The sequence below is a fragment of the Meriones unguiculatus genome, chromosome 4 (assembly GCF_030254825.1).
Source record: "Meriones unguiculatus strain TT.TT164.6M chromosome 4, Bangor_MerUng_6.1, whole genome shotgun sequence".
In the NCBI taxonomy this organism is placed as follows: Eukaryota; Metazoa; Chordata; class Mammalia; order Rodentia; family Muridae; genus Meriones; species Meriones unguiculatus.
Window position 1 is genome coordinate 25,480,957 of NC_083352.1, and position 23,384 is coordinate 25,504,340.

At 45.5% G+C, this 23,384-nt stretch overlaps 1 protein-coding gene and 1 long non-coding RNA gene across 7 annotated transcripts in view; one reads left to right on the plus strand and one right to left on the minus strand.

The window, feature by feature from the left end:
- The window catches only part of Rbpms (RNA binding protein, mRNA processing factor), a 152,323-nt gene extending 144,404 nt beyond the window's left edge, over nucleotides 1-7,919 (minus strand). For 3 of the 5 annotated variants that reach the window (XR_002476392.2, XM_021636504.2, XM_060381604.1), the window contains exon 1: nucleotides 7,545-7,882. Coding sequence is in view for 4 of the 5 variants with exons in the window: in XM_021636504.2 (XP_021492179.1) it covers nucleotides 7,545-7,610 (66 nt within the window). In the remaining variant the exon portion in view is untranslated. Of the gene's footprint in view, nucleotides 1-7,544 lie in introns of all 5 variants that reach the window. The other 2 variants (XM_060381605.1, XM_021636503.2) reach the window with 2 other exon arrangements.
- Nucleotides 7,920-8,177: 258 nt separating this feature from the next.
- On the plus strand, nucleotides 8,178-22,459 carry LOC132653608 (uncharacterized). 2 transcript variants are annotated; one of them, XR_009591348.1, is made up of 4 exons: nucleotides 8,178-8,779; nucleotides 9,511-10,540; nucleotides 15,201-17,879; nucleotides 21,155-22,459. It is a non-coding gene; the product is annotated as an uncharacterized LOC132653608 (long non-coding RNA). The 2 variants fall into 2 exon arrangements; XR_009591347.1 differs by lacking the exons at nucleotides 15,201-17,879; nucleotides 21,155-22,459 and having other exon boundaries at nucleotides 9,511-10,560.
- Nucleotides 22,460-23,384: the final 925 nt, after the last annotated feature.

Below are 23,384 nucleotides of genomic sequence, written 5' to 3' on the forward strand. Positions count from 1 at the left end.
CTGTAAACTAACCACCATTTATCTGGTCACCCAAAGGAGATCCCAAAGAGGAGTCGGGGTCAGTCCCTCCTCTCTTGAGGCCTGAACTCTTGTGGCCGGGGCCTCACTGGCTACGTGTCCTGCCCCACTAGAATAAGACGATGCTTTGTGCCACACATCCACCCCTTGGCCTCTAACAGAAGACAGAGGCCCCACTTCCAAGCTGGGAAAGCGGGCGAGTGTTCCCTCTCTAGCTTCCTCTAAACACTCGCTTCCTTTCTGGCTTTGCTTGCTGCTCCCCAAAAAGAGCCTTGAATATTCACACAGCACCAACTCCTTGCCTGTCATCTTTTCCCCCACAATCTCAGTCGTCTTCATGGACCCAAGTCTTCAGATCCAGCTGAACCGTTGACTCTCCTTCCTTTGAGAGAGCTTCACCACCCTCTCCAGAGTGGGCCTGCTTCCAGTCCAAGCCATCTCAACCTTCATGGAACGCTTTATTAAACCTGTTCATTTCTGCATGGCCACCCCTCCATTAGGCAGGAGCAACTGGGCCAGTTGTAGTGGGTACACACCTTTTAACCCCAGCACTTGGGAAGCAGAGGCAGGCAGACCTGAGTTCCAGGCCAGCCTGGTCTACAGAGAGTTCCAGGGCAGCCAGAGCTATATAAAGAAATCCTGTCTGGGGTGGGGCGGGTACCAAAACAAACAAACAAACAAACAAACAAACAACCCCAGAGCAACTGAAGGGGAGGAAATACCTCTCTGGGATGCTAGCATCCCTCCTGGGTCTACGCCTTACTTTACTTCCCTTATCAGTCAGTCAAATGTCAACACCGCCTCAGTTGCCTACCAATAAAAGGAATACCGAAATTCCTGCATTAGCTGGACTTGGTGGAACACACCTGTAATCCTAGCACTCAAGAGGTTCACACAGGAGAGGCTGCTGTGTTCGAAGACAGCCTGGACTAAACAGTAATACTGTATCAAACAAACACACACAAACATGAAGAAAAAAACAAAAAACCTTCATTAGTTTGTGAGGACTAAAAATGGTGATAAGCAGCCCAGTGCTAAACCTATAATACAGCACACAGAAAAAACTAAGCAAGAGTCAGTGATTGGCTAGGCATAGGGGCTTACACTTAAATCTCAGCACTCAGGAGGCACATGCAGGTGGATTATTGTGAGCTGAAAGCCAGCCTGGTCTACACAGGAAGTTCCAGGGCAGCCAAAGCTACCACAATGAGAGACCCTGTTTCTCTACATAAATAAGTATCAGCGATTACTATATCCCCAGTGAATGGATAAAAATATTTCTGAAGTTTTCATAGGCTAAATGACTCTGACGGTTCTCTGTTCTGCAAATGGCAACTTTATTCTCATAATTCAAGCACAGAGCCTTCAGTTAACTTCAGGTTCCAGATTACATCAAGCACCCCTCACCTCCTCTACACACACACACACAGCATTAAAGTTGTTTGAAATAACTTCCTGGTACACATTAAAGATAGAGAGTGGAGTGTGCAAACTTCTAGCCCATTCACCCTCACAGAAGCTCATCTCCAGCAAGTCTGGCACGGGTAGGGTCTTATCAACGGAGCATCGATTTCAAGCCCTGGTCCTCCCTGAGCTTCCAGTCCAGTGAACTATGCACCCACTTTTGCTCCAACTATTAAGGTTCATACTCCTCATTCCTCCCTAAGTTTTTTCTCTGACCAAAGCAAGCACTGTTCAAGAGGAACGTTTGCATTCCCTTTCCACTACCCCCAGGCAGACACTAAGGTGCCAAATGAAACTGAACACAAACATTCCAAAGTGGCTGTCACACAGAGCGGGATTGTTTGGGAACAGGGGGAGCTCCCTGCTCTTCCTCCTAGCTAAGGCTTCCGGAAGCCCCTGACCAGGAGGAGTTCCACAGGAGAACCCAAATTCTAATGGCAAGAACCCAGTAGTTCCGTGGGATGAACTAGTCCATCCAATAGACTCACCTGTACCATCAAGTACCACAGGTGAGAAAGATCATCTCCCATTACGTGGATTCACGGCCTTCTGAAATCTCTAACAGGCAAAGGACTCTCAGTAGCTGTCATGTTTTTCCAAATTCTATACTTATAAGGATTATATATGTGTGTTTGTCTGTGTGTGTGTGTGTGTGTGTGACAATGGGACTGGCATGGGGAAGTGTGTAGATGACATATATCTTGTTTGTAGAACTGTATGACAGGCGATGATGACCTAGGAACCGAGAGATGACAAAGAACTTCCTGGGGAAACAATGCCTCTGTGGAAATGAGTGGTGGATGCAAACAGCTTAGATCCTGCTATGCGTGGGCCAGACCAGAGGAAGAAATTGGGAGAAGGGTTCGCCAAGTACAATCTCGAGTGTGTGTCACATGTGGACTTTTGTTCTGTGGAGCCCAGGGCTGTGCTGTTGCATTTGGGATATCACAAGACCTGGCTGTATGGCCTCATCGGCTGGGTTGAGAAAGTATTAGACCATGGAGAGTGGCTGAAGATCACTGAAATGAACTGTGGTAAATGGAAGAGTGAGAAACAGAATAGGCCAGGCCGGAGTCCAGCCCAAGGCAGGTGTGTAAGCCAAATCTGACCAACCTGACAGCTAGTTACACCTACCTGGATCACAAAGGAATTTAGCAAAATCTTCAAAACCGAAAGGCATGGCATCACTTGTTTACATGGTGATTTGGAAATGAAAGAGAAAGCAATTCACAAGGATCTGTACCTAGCCCATTTGATTACATAACTTTATTTTAAAGAACTTTTTGGAGGGGGAAGTTAAGAGAGAAATGGGGTAATTGTATTATAATATTAAAAAAAATCTATTAAAACTTGAAAACTACGGTCTGGTCAACAAAAACATTGTCCTCAGAATGTCTGGAGCCCGGATCTTCCCTAAAATTTTCCAGGCAGCAGTGCCCCTGCCAGGACCTTGACTTCAGGCTTTTAGCTTCCAGACCCTCCTTTTGTTACTGTATACACATTACAGATATAAAAACAGTAAGTAATAAATACATTTTCAAAGGCCATACCCTTTAAGCGCTGCATAACATTCCCTATGGAATTACATACATAATGACTTCTTTAGCAGATTTCCCTTTGTTGAACAGTTTGTGAATTTTCACCATTATAAGCCTCCAATAATCACTCCTAGAAAGAAATCTTTAGTCCACCCATTTCCTTAGAGTAAGTTCCTAACATGTACTAAATCAAAGGGCCAGAACATGTTTTGATGCCTCCTGTCAAAATCTCTCAGAACCACAACCCTAATTTCTATCATTGTTGCCAGGTTCCCAGTTTATTGCCCGAGCACTAACACTAAATTCAGCAGAAAAACAGGATCCTCTACAAACAGTATGACAGAATGTCTCCAAAGAAGCCTCTACCTCAACCAAAGGATCAAGTCAGAGCACCGCAAACAGAGCACTACAAAGACCAGTCCGTGATAGAGAGACTGGAAAACCACTTTTGGCAAAGTAACACAAAATTCATGCCATATTGGCGGTACTCTTGGGACACCATGAGGTCACATTTCCATCCAAATCACTGTCACCAAGTCCTATCCCATGACTGAAACATGGTTACTGTGTTAGATTTGGTTTGCAACAATAGGTTAAATTGTAGAAAACCACCCTGATCCCTCCCTGAAGTCATGACAAGTCATCTTCATGTTCAATGAGATTACCGTATCATTGACATTGCCTTTTCTCTATGCCAACTGTTTAAAAAATAAATAAAATTACAACTCCCGATGCTTTGGCAAAATACTAAGCACTCTGAAAGACCGGAGGTAAAAATTGCATGACCCTCTTAAGATCTGACTTTATGCAATTTCTGCCAGACATTTCAATCAACACAGCCAAACCTTGCTTCTCTGATTTAATTAGTCCTTACACTGCTTTCCCAGAACTGAGATATATTTTAAACTGCTTCAATATAAGGTGAGTCACCCAAAAAGTACCCAATGACATGAAAGAAACTAAAAATACAACCAAATAAATGTTTATCTTATTTCAAAAAAGATAATCACTCATCTATAGGTTCTGAAAGACAGAAAGTCTCAGTATGTTTGAATGCATTAAAACTTACTAATAATAGTTAATTATGACAAATTATGAGTTTATTAGTTGCATACTTATTAACTTTAATAAAGCTGATCATACAATTGGAGACACATTGTAAGAACCTTTTTTTAAAAAAAAAAAAAAACTTAGGAGACAGTGTCTCAACTATGTAGCCCTGACTGGGTTAGAACCTGCTACATAGATCAGGCTGGCCTCAGAATCAGAGATTCACCTGGCTCTACCTTACAAAACGAAGAACTCATCAACACACTTAACTAAGAAGTTCTGTTTCAAGTCAGAGCCTTGCCACGTAGCTAAGGCTAGCTTCTAAACCTTCAACCCTCCTGCCAGAATTATTTTATTACTTTCCTAATTGTAAAAATGATGTAAGAAATAATCCACTACTCTGCGCATACACACAAAACCCTTGCAACATTCAGGTCCCAGTGAGATTGACAAATGGTTGTCTTTGCAGAAAAACTTGCAAAGAGCATACATACACGACGCACTAGAAAATCAATCTCTTACACAGCTGCAAAATCCTAAAATCGCTCTCCTCGGTTTTGAGAGCTATAGACAAAGCGGCACAGATTCTCAAAAACTTTTCAACCACAAAAAGATGTAAAAACTTTTTCCTAAATCCTGAACTTTGCCTTCCACTCAAAAGCATATCAGTGTCATTATTGCAGAATAAGTGACTAGGGGCTTAGGGTTAAAACATACTGGATGATAAGAGGAGCTGGGAAAGAAAGGGAAAAGAAAGCCTTGAATTCTCCAATGTAGAAGAAAAGTCTAAAACCCCTGGTGTTTTAGGAGATAAACTGTTTTTTTTTCTGTTAGTGATGGTTGGACCTCACTTTGCCAATTCAGTTCAGTGGCCACCAGAAATTACAACAAGCATTTTTTTCCTCTTGCCTTCATGTATGTATACACAGTGTGTGTGTGCACGCACACGCGTGATATGTGTATGTGTGCGCGCACACATGTGTGTTCTGCTTACTAGAGACCACTCCAAGACTCTTTAATATATTGGAACAAATTGCTGGCCCTCTGGTTGGGCAGGGAATGGGTCCAGTGTTGTGGTTTTGTATCATGACAAGCACATTATTAGGACTCATCAAATACTCCATTTATTTTACTTGTGGCTTTCAGGGTTATTAAAAAAGAAGAAGAAGAAGAAGAAGAAGAAGAAGAAGAAGAAGAAGAAGAAGGAGAAGAAGAAGAAGAAGAAGAAGAAGAAGAAGAAGAAGAAGAAGAAGAAGAAGAAGAAGAAGAAAACTATTTTTTCCAACTATACACAGAGAGTAGGGAATTATGATAAAATTACCTGGATCACTCACATCAATTTTCTTTCCCTATATATTTCTATTACACTAGCTGGCCAGGTATGACAAATGCCTTTAATCCCAGTACCCTTAAGCAGGAAGACAAGTTCAAAGCCTGACTGTGCACCCTGGGAAACCCTACTCCTAAATAAAATGTATAAAGTAGCTAGTGATAGAGTGCTTGCCTGGCATGCCCATGGTCCTGGGTTTATTTCCTAGTACTAAATAAATAAATTCACACAACTAAAGCTCACTTTTCATGGTGTGTTTCATACACTGCACAACCTCAGCTCTGACTGAAATCTTCCTACGAATCTCAAATAACACATTTCACTAAAAAAAAAAAAAAAATCAACACCTCCTAGAATCACACACACCTCTTATGTCTACCCAACAAAGGACACTGTCAGTGCAACAGGGCAAATAAGGTAGATGATTGCACCACCAGGGTCCAACAAGGGCACTTATAGGGCAAGATCAGGAGGGGAACCTTGGTGCTGACATGTTCTCAGCTGAGATGGATCAAGAGAAAAAGCTGACTGGCCATAATTTTAAGTCAAGTGGGTGTGGAACTTGGAGACAAATCTACTGTTATCTACCAAAACCTTAAAATAAACAAATAAACAAAACTATGGGGTTCTGTTATCATCCAAAATCATTTTAAAAGAACAAAACTTTGGTTTCTGTTGGTTTTAATGAGCTTTTTCTCCCAGTTACAGCTTTTTTTCTGAACCAGATGAAGGAAAAAAGATAGCTTCACAAGATCCATCTTTCAGCAGGTACTGCAAGTCAGAAATTAGTTACCTTGTTGTGTTAACTAAAACATGCTAAACCCCAACAATTTCTTAAAAAGTAAGCGGGCATCATTTTTTAAAATAAGTTTAACTGGTCAGGAAATAAACTGGGGGAAAAAAAAAAAAACAGCCGGAACTTGCTGCTGGCTCCAGGCTCTGTTATAAAACAGCATAAACAAAACTTTCCAAAGCAATACTTGCTGATAACATGGGTAATCTCTTCAAGCGGGGAGGCAATCTCCAGCTTTTCTTCAACGCACTTGGGGTGCAGCACCTTTCCGACCGCGATGAGTAAAATCTTAATTTGCGTTGTTTTGCATAAGTTTAGGTCTCTTCTGCCTTCCCCATTTAAACAGTTCCCATTTTTCCAGCGGACAGTTCACAGGTCAGAGAGATGGGTGGGTATACGAACTCTTCCTGAACGTTTGGTTTCACTCTCGGTGTTTTAGATTGCACACAGGGTCTAAATATTCTCACCACTTTAACCGCTTTGAGTTGTGTCCACCCTCCTTATCAGGATGTAAAGTTACCTGTGCAAGCACCCTTTTTACAGTTTCTGCGTCTGCACACTCAATTCTGGGAGACCTTAAAGAGATCAATACAATCTCTCGGACTCCAGATAATCCACTGGCAGGAGTGAAGTCAAGACAGGCTGTCCACAAAACGTACAAAATTCCCGAGCCCCGTCCCCACACATCACTCCAGGGTCCTCAGCAAGAAACGCACCACAGCCGCAAACTGTTTTTAATCGTCATTCCGAGTGTACCACATAAAAACTGTGATTTTTTTTTTTCCTATAAAAATGACCTCCATGTGCCTGGCCTTTGGTGAACCCAACGCTTCTAGCCCTTGTTATTCTCGCCTCCCCCTTCCCCCAAATTCGACATCTCCCAGGTTCGGCGGGAGTCTTCGACTCATCAGAGAAAAATGCGGCTGATGAGTTATCTATTAATCCAAAATGTCTCAGCTAAGAGGATATTTCACCCAGAACTTTTAACACCGACCGGGAGGGAGGGGAGCCGGGGTCGGAAGTATCTCTTACCGAAAACTTTCCCAGAGTTTCTTCCTTCACCCTGACTCCCTCCCCCCGCAACTCCCAGCTGCGGACGCAGAACCCGAGTCCTGACCCTCCCTGGTCCCAATCAACTGAGGTCACCGGGGAGTCAGCTCTCGATTCCGCTTTTAACATCCCGGGCAGACAAAGCTGAGCTCTCTACTTACAAAAGTCTCGGGAAAGTCCTCAAAAGTTATGCAATAACGTTGGGGCACGCGGACGCGCGTGGAGCCAGCCCTGCGCCCTGGGGACGCGTCGTCGTCCCGGGGTGTCCCCCCCCTCCCCGAGCCGGACCCCCACTCGGTACCTCCTCCTCCTGAAGGTTGGCCTCACTCGGGGTGTTCTCCTTCTCGGCTTTGCCGCCGCCGTTCATCTTCCCGGTCCTTGGTCGCCGCGCGGGGCTGGGGCGCGGGGCTTGGGGGGTGGGGGCGAGGGCGCGCTCGCCCGCTGCTACCTTCCCCGGGGCTGGAGCCGGGCGGCGCTGCGGGGAGCCGGAGCCGGCTTGGGGGGACCCTCCGAGTGGCCGGGCGAACCCCGGAGTCGGGACGCGGCCGAGGCGGAGGAGGCGAGGCGGCGGGCGCGGCTGGGACCGGAGCCGCCGAGGGCGCGCTGCTGGCAGGCTCTCTGGGCAGCGGGGCCGCACGCAGCGCGCTTTCTCTCGCCCTCCTCCTCCTCCCTCCCCTCGTCCCCTCCCCTCCCTCCTCCCTCCGCCCTCCCTGGACGTGCGCGGCCGGCCGCAGCCCGGAGGAACGCGGCTCGGGACGCCGGAGCCCCCCGCGGGAGGAGGGGCGCGGGGCGGGGCGGTGGACCCCGGGGCTCCACCGGGCTTGGGGTGGGGGGGTGGGGGTCACCGGGGTCACGAGGCCGTGAGGACGAGGGGAGGGAGGTCGAAACCTCTCTCTCTCTCTCTCTCTCTCTCTCTCTCTCTCTCTCTCTCTCTCTCTCCAGCCCCGGGGGCCTGGATGTCCCAGCTGCCTGGCGCGGGTGGGCTTTGGGGAGGGGGGGGCCCGAGCTTTTTGGGGAGGGGGGTGCTGAAGCGTGCTACTCTTGTTTGCTTGCTTTTCACGACCGAGGTGCACCTAAACCCGCCGTCCTGGCCAGTCCTTCCCGCGCGGAAAGGTGCCGGGCACGCGGGACAGCCCCCCGCCGAGCCCCGCTTTCGCAGGACGCGGCTTGCCAGCCCACGGCGGGTGCCCCCAGTCCCGCATAGCCTCCCCGTCCTTCCTCCCCCGTGGCCCGCAATCGCTCTCTGGGCTTCCGGCGGCCCCTGTTGAGACTCGCACAGCCGGAGTCAGACTGGTGTGGGGTCGGTTTGTTCACTTCGGGGAGCCCCTTCCTGGGATAGGGCACCGCGCCCTGTTGCCCTTCTCCAGCCCGCCGCTCCTTTCGTCGGCTACCTGGAGCACAGCAGGCACTCCGTCTCTACTTGCTGGCTGACGGTCCCTCGGTGCCCCTCAAAGGTCGGGACCTTCACCTCTGGAGAATCAAAGCAATTTCCCAACGCCGGGATGACCGCATAGCTTCCTCATCAGTGAAATGAACGTATGTATTCATTTCACAGAGGAGGGGACAGATACACACATAATCTCCCAGGGTTTCAGAGACTATAGACGGGGCGAGCCTCTGCCCCTAGCCACTCACTCTTGCACAATTGTGGTTTACAATAGGCGGAAGCTGGCATTATTGTTAAGGAAGTTTCCATTTTCCTGGTCCTACAGAACTTTTCCAAACAATAGGTCCTGTAAGCTTCTAGGCTTTGACTAGTATTAAAAGCCCCGCGTATCAGTAGATCCCTGCCTGTCTCTCCAAGGGAAGTTTGTCTGGCATGCCGCAGCAATCAGGATTCCTCTGTTAGTGCTCTCTCGTTTTTTAACTGTTTATCTCTTTCACCCCACCCCACCCCCGACATTCTTTACCCTTCCCTGCTTGGAGCGCGGATGGGGGTGGGGCGGGTGGGGGCGGGGCGGGCCGGGTGGGCTCTGAAGATAAGGGCCCTGCCTTTAGGCGGCTGGAAGTGGTGTTGTAGAGACCAGATACCCCAAACAACTCCCAGGCAACATAATCTCGGAATCCTGGTTCAAATTATAGAAGGCGAGGTACACGCAACATTCTTCTCTGGCGTCTAAAGGCGCTCGCTGTGAGGTGAAAACCCGCAGCGGTCCTTGGTTTTTAGATAATGAGTTTTTCTTTGAAGGGGGTCTGGAGATGCGGGGAAAGTTTCTAAAGAAAACCAGTGTTTTGAGTGCCTGTCATAATGGCATTGCTTTCTGCAGGACCAAAAGTGCCTTTTGGGGGAGAAGGAGCCAAGAGTCTTTGGAACAGCGGTCGAAAAACTTCGGAGGCAGAGCCACAGCTAGTCGGAAACTTTGTCCGTGTTTTGACGCTTTGATTGTGTTGATTGGCAGCTCTTTGCTCGGCTGCTTTTCCGTTCAGTTATAAGAGGAGCCACGAGGGGGCAATGTCTCCCTGAGCAATGAGTGGTGGGCTTGGGTGGCTGGGCCGGCCAGCAGGCTTTTAGCCCTTTGCCCTCCTTGGCTGCTCTGGCCTGTTACTGAACACATTCTGCAGAGTGACAATGTTTCGCTGGTGCCTAGCAAGGACGCAAGAAAAAAAAAAAAATGACAAAATGGTCGGAACCCATTTAGAAGGTGGATTAGGTTGTGGGCTTTCAGTATGCTGGGAGAATCTTCCCTCCCTGGCTTCGTTCCAGATAGAAAACCTGATTTATTTGTTTGTTTATTTACTTATTTTGGTCTTGAAGCCAAAACAAAGCTAGCAACCTCTGGTGTAGGAAAGAAAAACAAGTCCTCTGGGAGGACCCTTACCTGGCATCTTCAGTGTGTCTTCCCAACATCTAGACAGCGCCTAACACACACCCGAAACACGCCGGGCAGCGGCGGTGCGTGCCTTCGGTCCCAGCACTCAGGAGGCGAGGCAAGCAGACGGCTGAGTTCAAGTCCAGCCTGGACTTGAGTTCCGGAACATGCAGGGCTACACAGAGAAACCCTGTCTCTGAAGGTGTGTAAGAACAGTCACTAGATAGAGTCATCACTGACTTTTGGAAGGTGTGGTCTGGATGGAGACATTGCCCACAACAGGAAGACTGAAGAAAGAGACTTAAAGAAATGAAAAAGAGGAGCTGGAGAGATGGCTCAGCTGTTAGTGCTCTTCCTAAATGGACCTGAGTTCAAATCCCAGCACCCGCATGGCAGCTTACAATTTTCTGTAACTCCAAGATCTGACACCCTCACAGAGACGTATGTGCAGACAAGGCACCAATGCACAAATACATATAAAATAAAGGTAAATAATTTTTAAGAAAAGGAAGTGAAAGTTACAAATCACACCATTGTATTGACACAGCAAGCATTGTCAGAAACAGCAAGCAGACGGTCTCAGCCAAGGTATGAGGCTGAGACAGTTTGTCTGGAAGGAAGGGATTTTGTTTTCTATCTTTTCAGTAAAGGAATGGTATGAACTTATTTGGAAGAAAAATCGAGTAACGTATTAGCAGCAAAAACCCAAGGAAAATCTGTAAATGGACTTCCACTATTGATAAAACTGCTGTAGAGAGAGAGAAGGGGGGAAGGGAGGGAGGGAGAAGAGAGGGGAGTTATAGATTCAGCCAGGCTACAGGTGATCTTCATGACTTATTTACTATTTCAAAGATGAAGTTTCAAGAGTGAGAGCTCCTTGGTAGCCGATGGTTGCCAGGCATCCTAAGAATTATAAGACAACAAAGGGAGTTCATATCCTGGAAAAATTGGGCTATTGGCCAGGAAATATTTGCCCTCTCACCTGCCCCGATGCTGTACCATGTTTCTGCCTGGCCTGAAAGGTTGCATACCAGGCTGAAAGGAAAATATTGTGTGCACCTGTAGTTTTCATTACTCATCACTGTTACGCTGGCAGCGTTCCTTTTGAGGCTTGCTTTAAGAAATCTAAACCCATAATTATGTCTTAGACGTTTGTCTCTGGGAATTGCAGGCACTGAAGATCTATTCAGGGGGCTATGGGCATTGCGTGGAGTTGTGTATCTGTGCTAGCATTGCTGCAGGAGGCTGCAGTCTACCATGTGTGTTGTTGTGGTTGTTAACTCTTGTGGATGCAAAAGTTTTTGAACCAACAACACAGCCAGCCATTGTGTTGTTGGCTTTTTTCATCCTTGACAACTCAACTCTTCCTCGCTTTACTTTTTTTTTTAATAGTGGCAAGAGGCACATGAAGTTTACCGCCTTAGCTGTTTAAACACACAGTTCAGTAGTGGTAAATATATCTACACTATTCTGAGACTGATACTCCAACCAAAGACCATTCATATAACCTAGAACCCCTGCTCAGATGTAGCCCATGGCAGCTCAGTGTCCAAGTGGGTTCCCTAGTAAGGGGAACAGGGACTGTCTCTGACCTGAACTCAGTGGCTAGCTCTTTGACTGCCTCTCCTGGATGGGGGGAGCAGCCTTACCAAGCCACAGAAGAGGACATTGCAGCCAATTTGAATGAGACCGGATAAGCTAGGGTCAGATGGAAGGAGAGGAGGACCTCCCCTCTCTGTGGACTTGGAAAGGGGCAGAGGAGGAGATGAGGAGGGAAGGGAGGGGCTGGGAGGGGAGGAGGGAGGGGGTTATAGGTAAGATACAAAGTGAATAAACTGTAATTAATATAAAAAATAAAAATTTACTTAAAAATACATATATATCTACACTGGTATGGCATCCCCTGACTTTTACCTGTGGTTCTAAAATTCTCTCACTCATTTCAAGAAACATAAGCAGCCACAGGCTAGACCAGATGAGGAAGAAAATCAGGTTCCCAGCTCGCAGCTCCAACCAGATTCTCAGTAGAAAAGGCCAATACCAACTGGCCAATGTTGCTGAATGTATTGTCTTGGAGTGAATCCTCTAGCCCGGGGTAAACTGTCCCAATTGATGCCACATGGGGAAAAAAAAAAAAGATGAACTTTCTGCAGCAGATACTGCCCATGTTACAAAATTGTTAGTAATTATATATTTACATATATATGTATTATTGTATTATACCAATAATAATAATATATATTATTGTATTATACCACTAAGATTTAGGTGGCTTTTTAAACAGCATTAAAAACAGGAATATAATTGCATATCTACAAATGAGATCTTGCTGTAAGACAAAACCAAGGCAAATTAAAGCTTGGGGTGGCACAGGGGTGGGGGCGGGGCGTGTGGAAACAGGAAGACACTTCCATCTTGTGGCCTCTGTTAGCAAAAACCACTATTGAAGGACAGGCTATTGTCCTGCAACCTGCATCTGACTCAAATACTGGAAAAAAACAATTAGTTAAATTAGCTTGCAGTCACACAGAAGAGAAGTACCTACTGAGCTTGCCAGCCAGCCTGACATCTCCAGATAGAATGTTGAAAGGATGGGCTGGTTTTGTTCATTGTTTTATTTATTTATCAGTACTGGAAACAATCTAGCTCACACTTGCAAGGTGAGCCTTGCTACTGCTCAGCTGTACCCACCACCTGAAAAGTTTTATTTGTTTGCTACATTTTTTTGTTTTGTTTTGAGACAAGGTTTCACTATGCAGATCTGATGGACCTGGAACTCACTGCATAGAGCAGGCTGGCCTCAAACTCACAAAGATGTGCCCGCCTCTGCCCCACGAGTATTCTCTGCATTCTTAGTGTATATTCATTTCATAAAATAATGGAGTAATACTATATTGTTTTCATGCATGTATCTTATGGATGCTGACTGCTCTCACCTCCTCCTTAGCCTGTCACCCATACGCAGCTACCACCAAAACAAAAAAAAAAGATGATCTCTTTCATCTTCCCAAAGACTCCCCCGACACAATTTTTTTTTTTTTTTTGAGACAGGGTTTCTGTGTGTAGCCTTGGCTGTCTTGAATTCACTTTGTAGTCCAGGCTAGCCTCGAAATCACAGTGATCTTCCTCCTTCTGTCTCCCTGAGCACTGCGATTACAGGCATGCATCACTATGCCTGGCTTCCCTCTATTTTCATGTCTTCTTAAAAAAAAATTTAAAAAAAAGTAGATTTCATATAAGAGCAAAAATATGCAATTTTTGTCTATTGCAATATTTGGCCTACTTTGCTTTATATGGGGATCTCCAGTTCTGTCAATTCTCCTGAAGATGGCATAATTTTACTCATATTTACGGCTAACTAAAAAGCTTGCTGAGCCAGGCATGGTGACACATACTTTTAACTGCAGACCTCAGAAGGCAGAGGCAGGCAGATCTGCCAGCCTGGTCTGGAAGAAACCCTAGGGAAACCCTGTGTTGAAAAACCAAAATAATAATAATAATTAATAATAATAACAACAAACCATCATTTTGTGTATATATCACATTTCCTTTATCTTTTTTACCTACGAGTGGCCACCAAAGCGGATTCCGTGAGTTGGCTGTTGTGAACTATGCTGTACAATCACAGATGTTGCAGGACCTTTGCTGTATGCTGGTTTAGATTCCGATAGATAAGCACCCAGGAATGTGACAGCTGGGGCACCTGGCAATCGGAGTCTGAGTTTTGAGGCCCCCCCCCCGTGTTGATTTCCACAGAGACTGCGCTAGTTCCACCAAGTGTGCGGGGGGGGGGGGGACATTCTCCATGACACCCATTCTCACCAGCATTCATTTCTTTTCCTTTTTTTTTAAGCGAAATAATTTCTTAAATTGTTTATTTAACTTACTTATTTCTATTTTAATGTACATTGGTATTTTGCCTGCATGTCTATCTGTGTAAGGGTGTGGGACCTTGGAGTTACATACAGTTGTGAGCTGCCGTGTGAGCGATGGAAATTGAACCTGGGTCCTCTGGAAGAACAGTCAGTGCTCTTAACTGCTGAGCCATCTCTCCAACCCTCTTTTTTTTTTTTTAATTTTGATATAATTGCATCATTCCTTCCTGGCCTTTCATCCTTCCAAACTCTCCCACATATCACTTGTTAGGAAATATGAATGCGGCGGCGGGGTACCATGGCAGGCTCATGCCAAGGTTTGCCCCTGAAAAATCATGTCACACAGCTGCTCTGGCATAAGGAGGTTTATTGGGGGAATGGAGAAAGGGGCCTGGAGAAGAGGTAGAGAGGCAGCCAGCCATAAAAGCGGAGAGGGGGTGCAGGCAGAGAGGGAAAGAAAGGGATCTCTGAGAACACAGAGAGAGAGAAAAATGCAGGAACAGAAGAAGCAGCTACAACAGAGAGAGCTGGGGTGCAGGGGTCCTTTTGTCCTGCAAGCATCTGTGTCACCTAGTGGTGGCAGGTGATGACATAAGCAATTGCTAGGTCCCTTAGGGCATGCCAACAGCTCTCCTTGTTCTCTTTCATATCTGTGTATATGTGACTATTCAGTACTGGCTAGCCAGTACATGTGCTCTTCCCTGGGGAAGAGTATTTCTCCCATTCTCATGTTTGTTTGATGAGACATTGTCTCTTCTACATAGCCCTCATTGACCTGGAGCTCACTGTGTTAGACCAGGCTGGACTCAAGTTCACAGAAGCACCTGCCTCTGCTTCCTGTGTGCTGGGACTAAAGGTGTGTGCCACTATGTCCACCCCATGTTTTGTCTGGTGAAAGCATCTCCATGTTCCTCTCCTTTGTATTTCCCTGCTGGCTAAGGGTATGGAGTGTCTTTTCATATGCTTATTATCCATTTGCACATCTCTGACAACTGTCTGCTCAAGATGTCTGCCCATTTGATGAATGCTTGCTGTTTTTCCTTGTTTAGTTTCTGGGGTTCTTTACAGATTCCAGACCTTAATCTCCTGTCCAATGCTGGCCAGTAGCGTTTCCCTCATTCTGTAGTTTCTCAGTCTCATGCTGTAGTTTCAACAGTCTCTCACTGTTGTTTCATTTGCTGCTCAGAAGCCTTCCAATTCATGGTGCCTCGCTGGTTTTCACAATATCAATGCTGCCAATCCACAAACAAATCATATCTTTCTATCTTCCAGTGCTGCAGTCGCCTTCAGTTTCTTCCTTCCGTGTTTTAAAGTTTTGATGAATGGCTTCTTTGAGATCCTCGTACTGTCCCCCCAGGAGAAACTTAGTGAACTCTCTCTGCTTCCTGTGTGGAGATGAAATGTGGTGAGGCCCCAGCCTCTCCTGCCACCATGCCTTCCCTGCCCAGTGCTGTCTGCCTTACAGTGGTGGACTTTCCCCCTGGAACTGTGCTCAGAGCTGACCTTGTGATGAGTCTTGGTAGGAACTTTGGACTTGGACTTCAGAGCAACACTGGAACAGTTGAGACCTTGGAAACTCTTAAAGAAGACCGCTTTTGAACTGTGAGGTGGACCAGCAAGCCTTTGAAGGCCAGGGTGGAATGAGGGAATGAGAGCCACATGTTAAAAATCTAGTTCCCCAACCATAATTAAAGTAGCGATTGTGGAGGCTTTAGGAGGTGGAATCCAGCGGAAACTTTGGTTTATTAGGGACATATTTCTCAAAGGGCATTGTGGCACTCTAGCCTGTAACCAGCAAAAGAAACCCTGTGTGTATAAGGTCTTGAGGGTATGTGTATTGTTGACTTGGCACAGCCATCCAAAGAACAAAGGCATCAGGCCCAGGGGAAATTGGCAAAGCCTTTCCCCATCCTTACGGGTCAGGCTTAAAATCGGTAAAGCCGTCCTCCTTTGGGCCAAGTGTATTTTGGGACAATTGGTTGGTGTGCATAAAAACTAGCAGCTGTGGCTTCCTTCCCTGGGAAGTTTACAGCCTACAGACACCTCCTACCAATACTAGCCAGCTCCAACCTCTGTGCTTACCATGTTATTATGCTTATCATGTGCTGTGTTATCACAATAAACATGCTGAAGTTGTGGGTTGCATAGACAGACACAGCTCCATGAGAGCATGGAGCCCTCTGGAACCTTGCTTTTCTGTGTTTATATCCAGGTGTCTGTCATTTCCTTTCTTTTCTTTTTTTGTTTTTCAAGACAGGGTTTCTCTTTGTAGTCTTGGCTGTCCTGGACTCCAGGCTGTAGACCAGGAGTCTTAGAACTCCTTGTAGACAGTCTTGTAGACCAGGCTGGCTTGGAACTCACAGAGACCCACCCGCCTCTGCCTCTGCCTCCCCCAGTGCTGGGATTAGAGGCCTGCATCACAGCATCTGGCTTGTCTATGATTTCTTTAATGTCTGTTCTTTTCCTCATTTCCTACCATCTCTAGTCAGGGTTCCGGGACCAATATGTGGTATCTAGTGGGGGTTTCCGTTTATTTGGGACACACACTCTCAGAGTGAATTGTGGGACACTATTCTCTTTCTTCATAGTCACAGAAGAGCAGTTTACACTGCCCCATATTTTCACCATGATATTCTGATCAATGGCATGGACCATGGACCAAATAAACTGCTTTTTGTTTTTGTTTTTGTTTTTTTTTTTAGTTCACATAAAGAGAAGGAGAGAACCTAAAAGAGGAACTGCTCCATTATCCTATCTGAATTTAGAAGAAACATAAGCCAGAAATTGTGGGGATTAAAAAACAAAAACAAAAACAAAAACATTTCACCAGGCAGTGGTGGCACAGGTTAATCCCAGCACTGTGGAGACAGGCAGGCAGATCCATGTAAAGAGGCAAGCTTAGTCTGCAAAACAAGTTTCAAGACAGCTGGGCTGACACAGAAAAACCCTGTCTTGAAAGAAAAAAAAAAAAAAAAAAAAACAACCAAAAAACCCAAACAAATAAGTACAAGATTCTCACTTCTTGCTTCCTCAGATGACAAGACTCAGAATGCGAAGTTGCCTAGGGACAAAGGTCTAGTCAAATGCCACCAGAAAACCAAGCATGGCCATAGGTAAATTTGGGGAGATAGGTGGGCCCTCTGGTAGACATCCTCTACAGAAGTTCAAAGTCGCCTTGTGGTACTTACACCCTGTGTAATCCCCGCCCTTTAGTGTCAGCTGGACTGACTAGCTTCTAATGGGCACAGAAGACAGAGGTGGTGTTTTTCATGCCCCTTATTGCTCTCTTACTTGCTGTCTTTGATGAAAGCCAGCTGTCAAGATGTAAATGCCTGAGGAACTGTGGAGGCCTCCATCTACGAGCTACAGAGGGAGGAGCTGTCTCAGCATTCCTCATCTCTCCTGGAACTGGTCTTGCCAGCAACTGCGTGAGCAAAGGTGGAAGTTGGTTTTCCTTGGTACATGGAAGTTGGTTCTCCTTGGCACTTGAAACGTGTTGTGGACTGGAGGTCCTTGTCCTCCCCACAAATTCAAATTATAAAAACCTAACCTCCAAGATGATGATGGTGTTGAAAGTCAGTCCTTCGGAAGGGATTAGATTTAGATGAGGTAGGAGGGTGTCTGCTCTGTAATGCAGTGTGTTTATGCTTCTGAGAGAGAAAAAGTTGTCTAAGTGTACTGTCTTCATTCTATTATCTATCTATATCTATCATCTATCTATCTGTCCATCATCTATCTATCATCTGTCATCGAGCTATCTCTGTATATCATCTGTCCTCAATCTATCTCATCTATCTATCTATCTATCTATCTATCTATCTATCTATCTATCTATCTCTCTTTTTGTCTCATAGAGGGAAAAATGTAACTCCTGCCCCTGCAGCTATGAAGAGGGCCCTTATCAGGAAGAAAATTAACTCGAACCTTCATTTTGGAATTGCTAGCCACCAGGTGTGTGAGAAATGACTGCTGTTTAAGCCACCCATTCCATGATACCTTTTTGTTGTTGTTGTTTGCTTTTTTTTTTTTTTTTTGAGACAGGGTTTCTCTGTGTAGCCTGCCTGTCCTGGACTCACTTTGTAGACCCAGCTAGCCTTGAACTCACAGAGATCCACCTGCTTCTGCTTCCTTGAGTGCTGGGATTTATAGGCGTGCATCACCACACCTGGCTCTGTGGTAATTTCTTAGGACAACTTGCATTAATACAGTGTTGTGGGTTATTAATATTTATTATTATTGATTTATCTTTTAGTTAAACAGTAGTTATTCCTAAACCCAAATCACCACACTAAGATTTATTTAATTAACCTAGAGCACAATGCTGGGCAATAGTTACTCCATCCTAAACCTCCAAGCCCACATAGTTTCCTCCCATTCAGATTTTACCCATTGTTCTTGCTTTTAGTCATATCTTAGATCTGGTTCATGTCCCCTCACGGTTCCAAGTCCTGTCACGCCAACCTCTCCTCCTACCTGCTTCCTTCTCCTCCCCTCTGGACCAGGATGTCCCACCCTATTCTCCCCATTGCATAGCACTGGCTGGTTGTTTTATTGACAACACAGAGAACAAATGGTGGCCTGTTTACACAAACTTGAGACAGGTGCTGCTTAAAATAAGCATCACAATACAATGTCTGAATTGAAACCAGATAGTGGTAGAGAAATCAGCATTTGAATGAACAAGGGAACATTCCACAAGAATATTGTACCAACAAAACAATAATTGATAAAAGAAATAGGTCAATCCCATAATTAATAGCTAAACGTGTAGAAATAATTCAGGACTAATGAGTGGCTAGATAGAAAGGTTTTGATGTACATGTGACAAAAAGTCAAGATTTCTGTAAGTTCTGATGGTGGCTGAGAAAGAATAGAGCACTATTAAAGCATCTGTCAGTCATCTCAGAGAGTATATAAGAAAACATTAACAGAGGGTTGAGATAAGCAGACAGTACAGATAGTCTCTGATGGAGAAGCAGCTGTTTTTTGGAAAATGTATAAATGCAGTCTTGAAGAACTTGACTGTGAGGGGATGAGGGAGGAGCTATGGCTGGGATACAAAGTCAATAAACTGTAATTAATAAAAATAAAATAAAAATTAAAAAAAAGCTTGACTGTGACATGAAATGTTTGCAGGAGGGAGGTCTTTCAAGAATGAGATTGGATACGTAGTTTCAGAGATTTCTAATCAAACTGCTGAGGAAAGACTATTTTCCGAAGCTGGGAAGATGGCTGAGTGGGTAAAGATGAGGTTCTGGGTAAAGATGACGGCCCGGGGCTAGGTGTGAACACACTCATCAGATTTCAGCAACCTGTGAGCTCCAGGTTTAGTGGAGAGGCCGGGTCTCCAAAAATAAACAACAAAACAAACCAAGGGCGGGCCATGGTTGCACACAACTTTAATCCTAGCAGGCAGAGGCATGTGAAAAACCAGCCTTGTCTGCCTACTGAGTTCAGACCATCCAGGGCTGCATAGTGAGACCGTGTCTCAAACAAACAAACAAACAAACAAACAAACACGAATGATAAATAAAGAAAAACAAACACTTAAAGCAAACAAACAAATAATAAATAAAAGAAAAATAAGTACAAGGCTGATGGTGGTGGCTCATGCCTTTAATCCCAGCAGAGGCAAGTGCATCTTTGAGTTTGAGGGCAGGCTTGTCTACAGAGAGAGTCCAGGACAGGCAAGGGTACACTGAGAAACCCTGTCTTAAAACAAAATAATAAACCATCCAGCCAACAAATAAATTAATAAGTAAAAGGAAGAAAGACCCAGAAGGCAATTCATAGGTCCAGGCCAGCCAGGAACTACATAGTGAGATCCTGTCGCAAATAAATAACACTAAGTTAATGTCAAAAATAAAAATAAAAGGAAGGCCAGGTGGTAATGGCACATACCTTTAATCCCAGTACTCTGGAGTCAGAGGGAGGTGGATCTCTCTGAGTTGGAGGCCAGCCTGGAACAGAGTGAGTTCCAACCAGGGCTACACAGAGCAACCCTGTCTCAAAAAAACAAAAAGAAAATATACAAAAACAAAAGGGAGAGAGAGACGAAAAACAATTCACAGGCCATCAGAGCTGCTTCTCACGCGTGGGCTGTGGGACGAAGCAGTCTGTGCTGGGAAGCCCACTGGCGGAAATGTCTGATAGGCCCCCGAGGGAGTCTGCTGGGTGGGCTCCGCAGAGCTGAACAGATGGAATCCACTACAAAGCTGGACCCCAGAGTCTCCAGGGGAATAGACTACTACACTATAGGCTTATTTTTTCTATTTCATTTTTTGATTGGATTGGTGTTGGGATCAGTAAGCAGGCACTTCTACGGCCAGCTCCAAGGGACCTAACTAGTTATCAGGCATTTGTAAAGACACCTAGACCACCTGCTGATCACCTCAAACTACCTGTGCATGTCCCTGGGTCACCCTATAAGAGAACTGGGGCTCTCCCCTTTCTCTCTCTCTTCTTCCTCTTCCTCTCTCTGGCTCTGTCTCTCTCTCTCTCTCTCTCTCTCTCTCTCTCTCTCTCTCTCTCTCCTTTCCTCTTCCTCTCTCTGGCTCTGTCCCTCTCTCTCTCTCTCTCTATCTCCCTCTCTGTAACCCCCTTCCCCTAATAAACCTCCCACGTGGACCCGCGTGTAACCCTCACATTTCGTATATTTCCTAACAGTTGGGGTTTGTTCTGTTTTTCTGAAACAGGGTTTCTTTGTATAGCCCTGGCTCTCCTGGAAACTAGCTCTGTGGACCAGGCTGGCCTTGAACTCACAGAGATCCTCCTGCCTCTGCCTCCCCAAAGGCATGCAATAGCAATGCCTGGCTTGTTTTGGTTTTTTAAGGCAGGGTCTCACAACGTAGGCTTATCTGTCCCAGAATTCACTGTATAGACCAGGCTGGCCTTGAACCTGACTCCTCAAATGCTGGGATTAAAGTCTGTGCCAGCACACCCAGCTACTATTTCATGCTTGAGATAGGGTCTCCTGTAGCTCAGGTTAGCTTTAAAAATTTGTGTAGCCAAGATGAACCTTGACCTTCTGATCTACCTGCCTCCTCCTGAGTGTTGGATTATAGGGGGTGTCACAGCATCTACTGAAGTGGTGCTGGGAACTGAAATCAGTGCTTTGTACATTCCAGGCTGAGCACCATCTCTATTCTCAGCGGGATGATTAAACCATGATAGCATTTGGCATTTGAACTTGCTTGGGATCTATCACCTCTCTCTCATTTTTGTAGATCAGACTGGCCTTGAACTCTGCCTCCCTGGGTGCTGGGAGCCCAGAGAGTGTGGAGATCAGAGAAAGAAGAAGGCTGTGCCTGCTTCCCCTTTGCTGCTCCTGGTTGCTGTTGTGAGACAAGAAGTTGGAGAGCAACTGAAAACAAGAATTGGACTGGCTCCAAGGAACCTGATTGCCCTAACCAGCAGGAAGCAGCTAACCTTTTCTCTCTCCTACTTGGTGTTGGGGTGTGGGAAGGGACTGAGGTGGAGCAGGGAGAAAAAGATATATAACATAAATAAAAGAGTTTTTAAAAAGTATACCTACACCAGGTTGGCCTTGAACTCACAGAGCTCCACCAGCCTCTGCCTCCCTCGTGCTTGGGATTACAGGTGCATTCCACCTCACCTGGCTTTTTGGAGATAGGGTTTCTCTCTGGAACCTCTGTGAAAGTTTTTGTTTTATTTCAAAAAGCAAAATTTATTTTACCTGATACATGGAAGCCAAAGAGATATTCATGCTGTGTCGTGTGATAGTTTGATACACACAGATGTCGTAACCACAGTTTTCACTTCTTTTTAAATTTTATTTATTTTTCTGTGCCTTGATGTTTTGCCTGCATGTATGTATGTCAGTGAGAGGGTGTTAGATCCCCTGGAACTGGAGTTACAGGCACCTGTGAGCTGCCATGTTGGTGCTGGGAATCAAACCCAGGCCCTACTGGAAGAGCAGCCAGTGCTCTTAACCACTGGGCCACCTCTCCATGATTCCCGTGCCTTCATTTTCATTTTGAAAGTTGAGTTTTGGCTGACTTCCTGAGTACTTTAATTTCCTGGAGCCCCAGCCTATCTGACAGTGTTGTCTACACCCAGGGTTGGCCCGTTCTCCTTCGTTCTCCTTCAGTTCTGTGGAAATAGCTTCAAGTCACCCTCGGCAGTACGCTTTGCTAACCTTCTTGGGCATCCCTTAATCTATGGAGAAGCTGAACCATCCAACTCTTTCCTGCACCACTTAAATCCACCTTGAGATACTGAAAGGCTTCCTCTGAAGGGCGGTTCTTAATGACTAAATGAATTAAACCTACAATCTTGCCTCCTAACACTGGTCGATTCTCTGTAAATATGTAAATGTTATACATTTGTCACTTCACTGTTGCTCTTCAGAAACGTTTCGATTTATTCCTTTTCTGAGGCTAAAATTCGAGTCACAGGAAAATGGAACTAACTAGAAAAATCTAGTTAGGAAACTAACTAGGAAAAATCACAGTTCCAGGACAGCCAGGGCTACACAGAGAAACCCTATCTTGAGAAACAAAAACAAAAAACTAAAAAAAAAAAAAAAAAAAAAAGATAAAAGGAAAAGTTATTTAATCATGACATTGCTTGTTAACCCACCCAGGAGCCATATCTTGACCTGCCTTTGTTTTCTGCTTAATTTGGGAATTTCTTCTAAGGCTCTGAAAATTACATGCACAATCTCTCTCTCTCTCTCTCTCTCACCCTTTGCTGTCTTTCAGGGGAAAGTTAACGTTATAAAAGGCATTAGTTTTGTTTTACAGATTTAAATCTTGTGTCAGGCTTAGAAACCTGAAAACGCCCAGTGATTTCTCATGTCCAAGGGCTTGCTTACTTTATCTCCACCTCCTGGTGCTACATAAATAACAACCCCAAAGCCCGGTGGCTTGAAACAATAAGTTATTTGTAGGAATCCCAGAGCCGACCTTGCCTCTGCCTCGAGGTGTATCAGTTAGGTGGGGCCTCCAAGATTTGGGACTGAAGAGGCCTCCCAGGGTCAGGGAACTGAGGTGAAGCCCTGGGGATAGGATAGGGTGTTGATTTCCTGCAAGCAAGCCTCTCCGGGTAACTGCCTGGGCTTCCCAATATGGAGAGGCTCAGTTCCAGGAGGAAGGAAATAGAAACTGCTTAGATTTTAGAATGCCTGTCCTCACAATTCCCAGCATGCCCCTTCCTCTACATTTGATTGGGCAGAGTGCTTACAAGTCTAGTTCGGCTTCAAGGAGAAAACACCTAAGTTCCTTTTCTCTTTCTTAAAAAAAAAAAAAAAAGATACTCATGTGTATTGTGTGCACCATATGTGGGCAGATGTTTGGAGAAGCTGGAGTCAGAGTTCCCAGGACTGGAGCTGAAGGTAGCTGGGAGTCTGATGTGGGTGCTGGGAACGGAACCCATGTCCTTTGCAAGTGCTCTACATTGCTGAGCTATCTTTCCAGCCTCTAAGTTCCCTCTTAA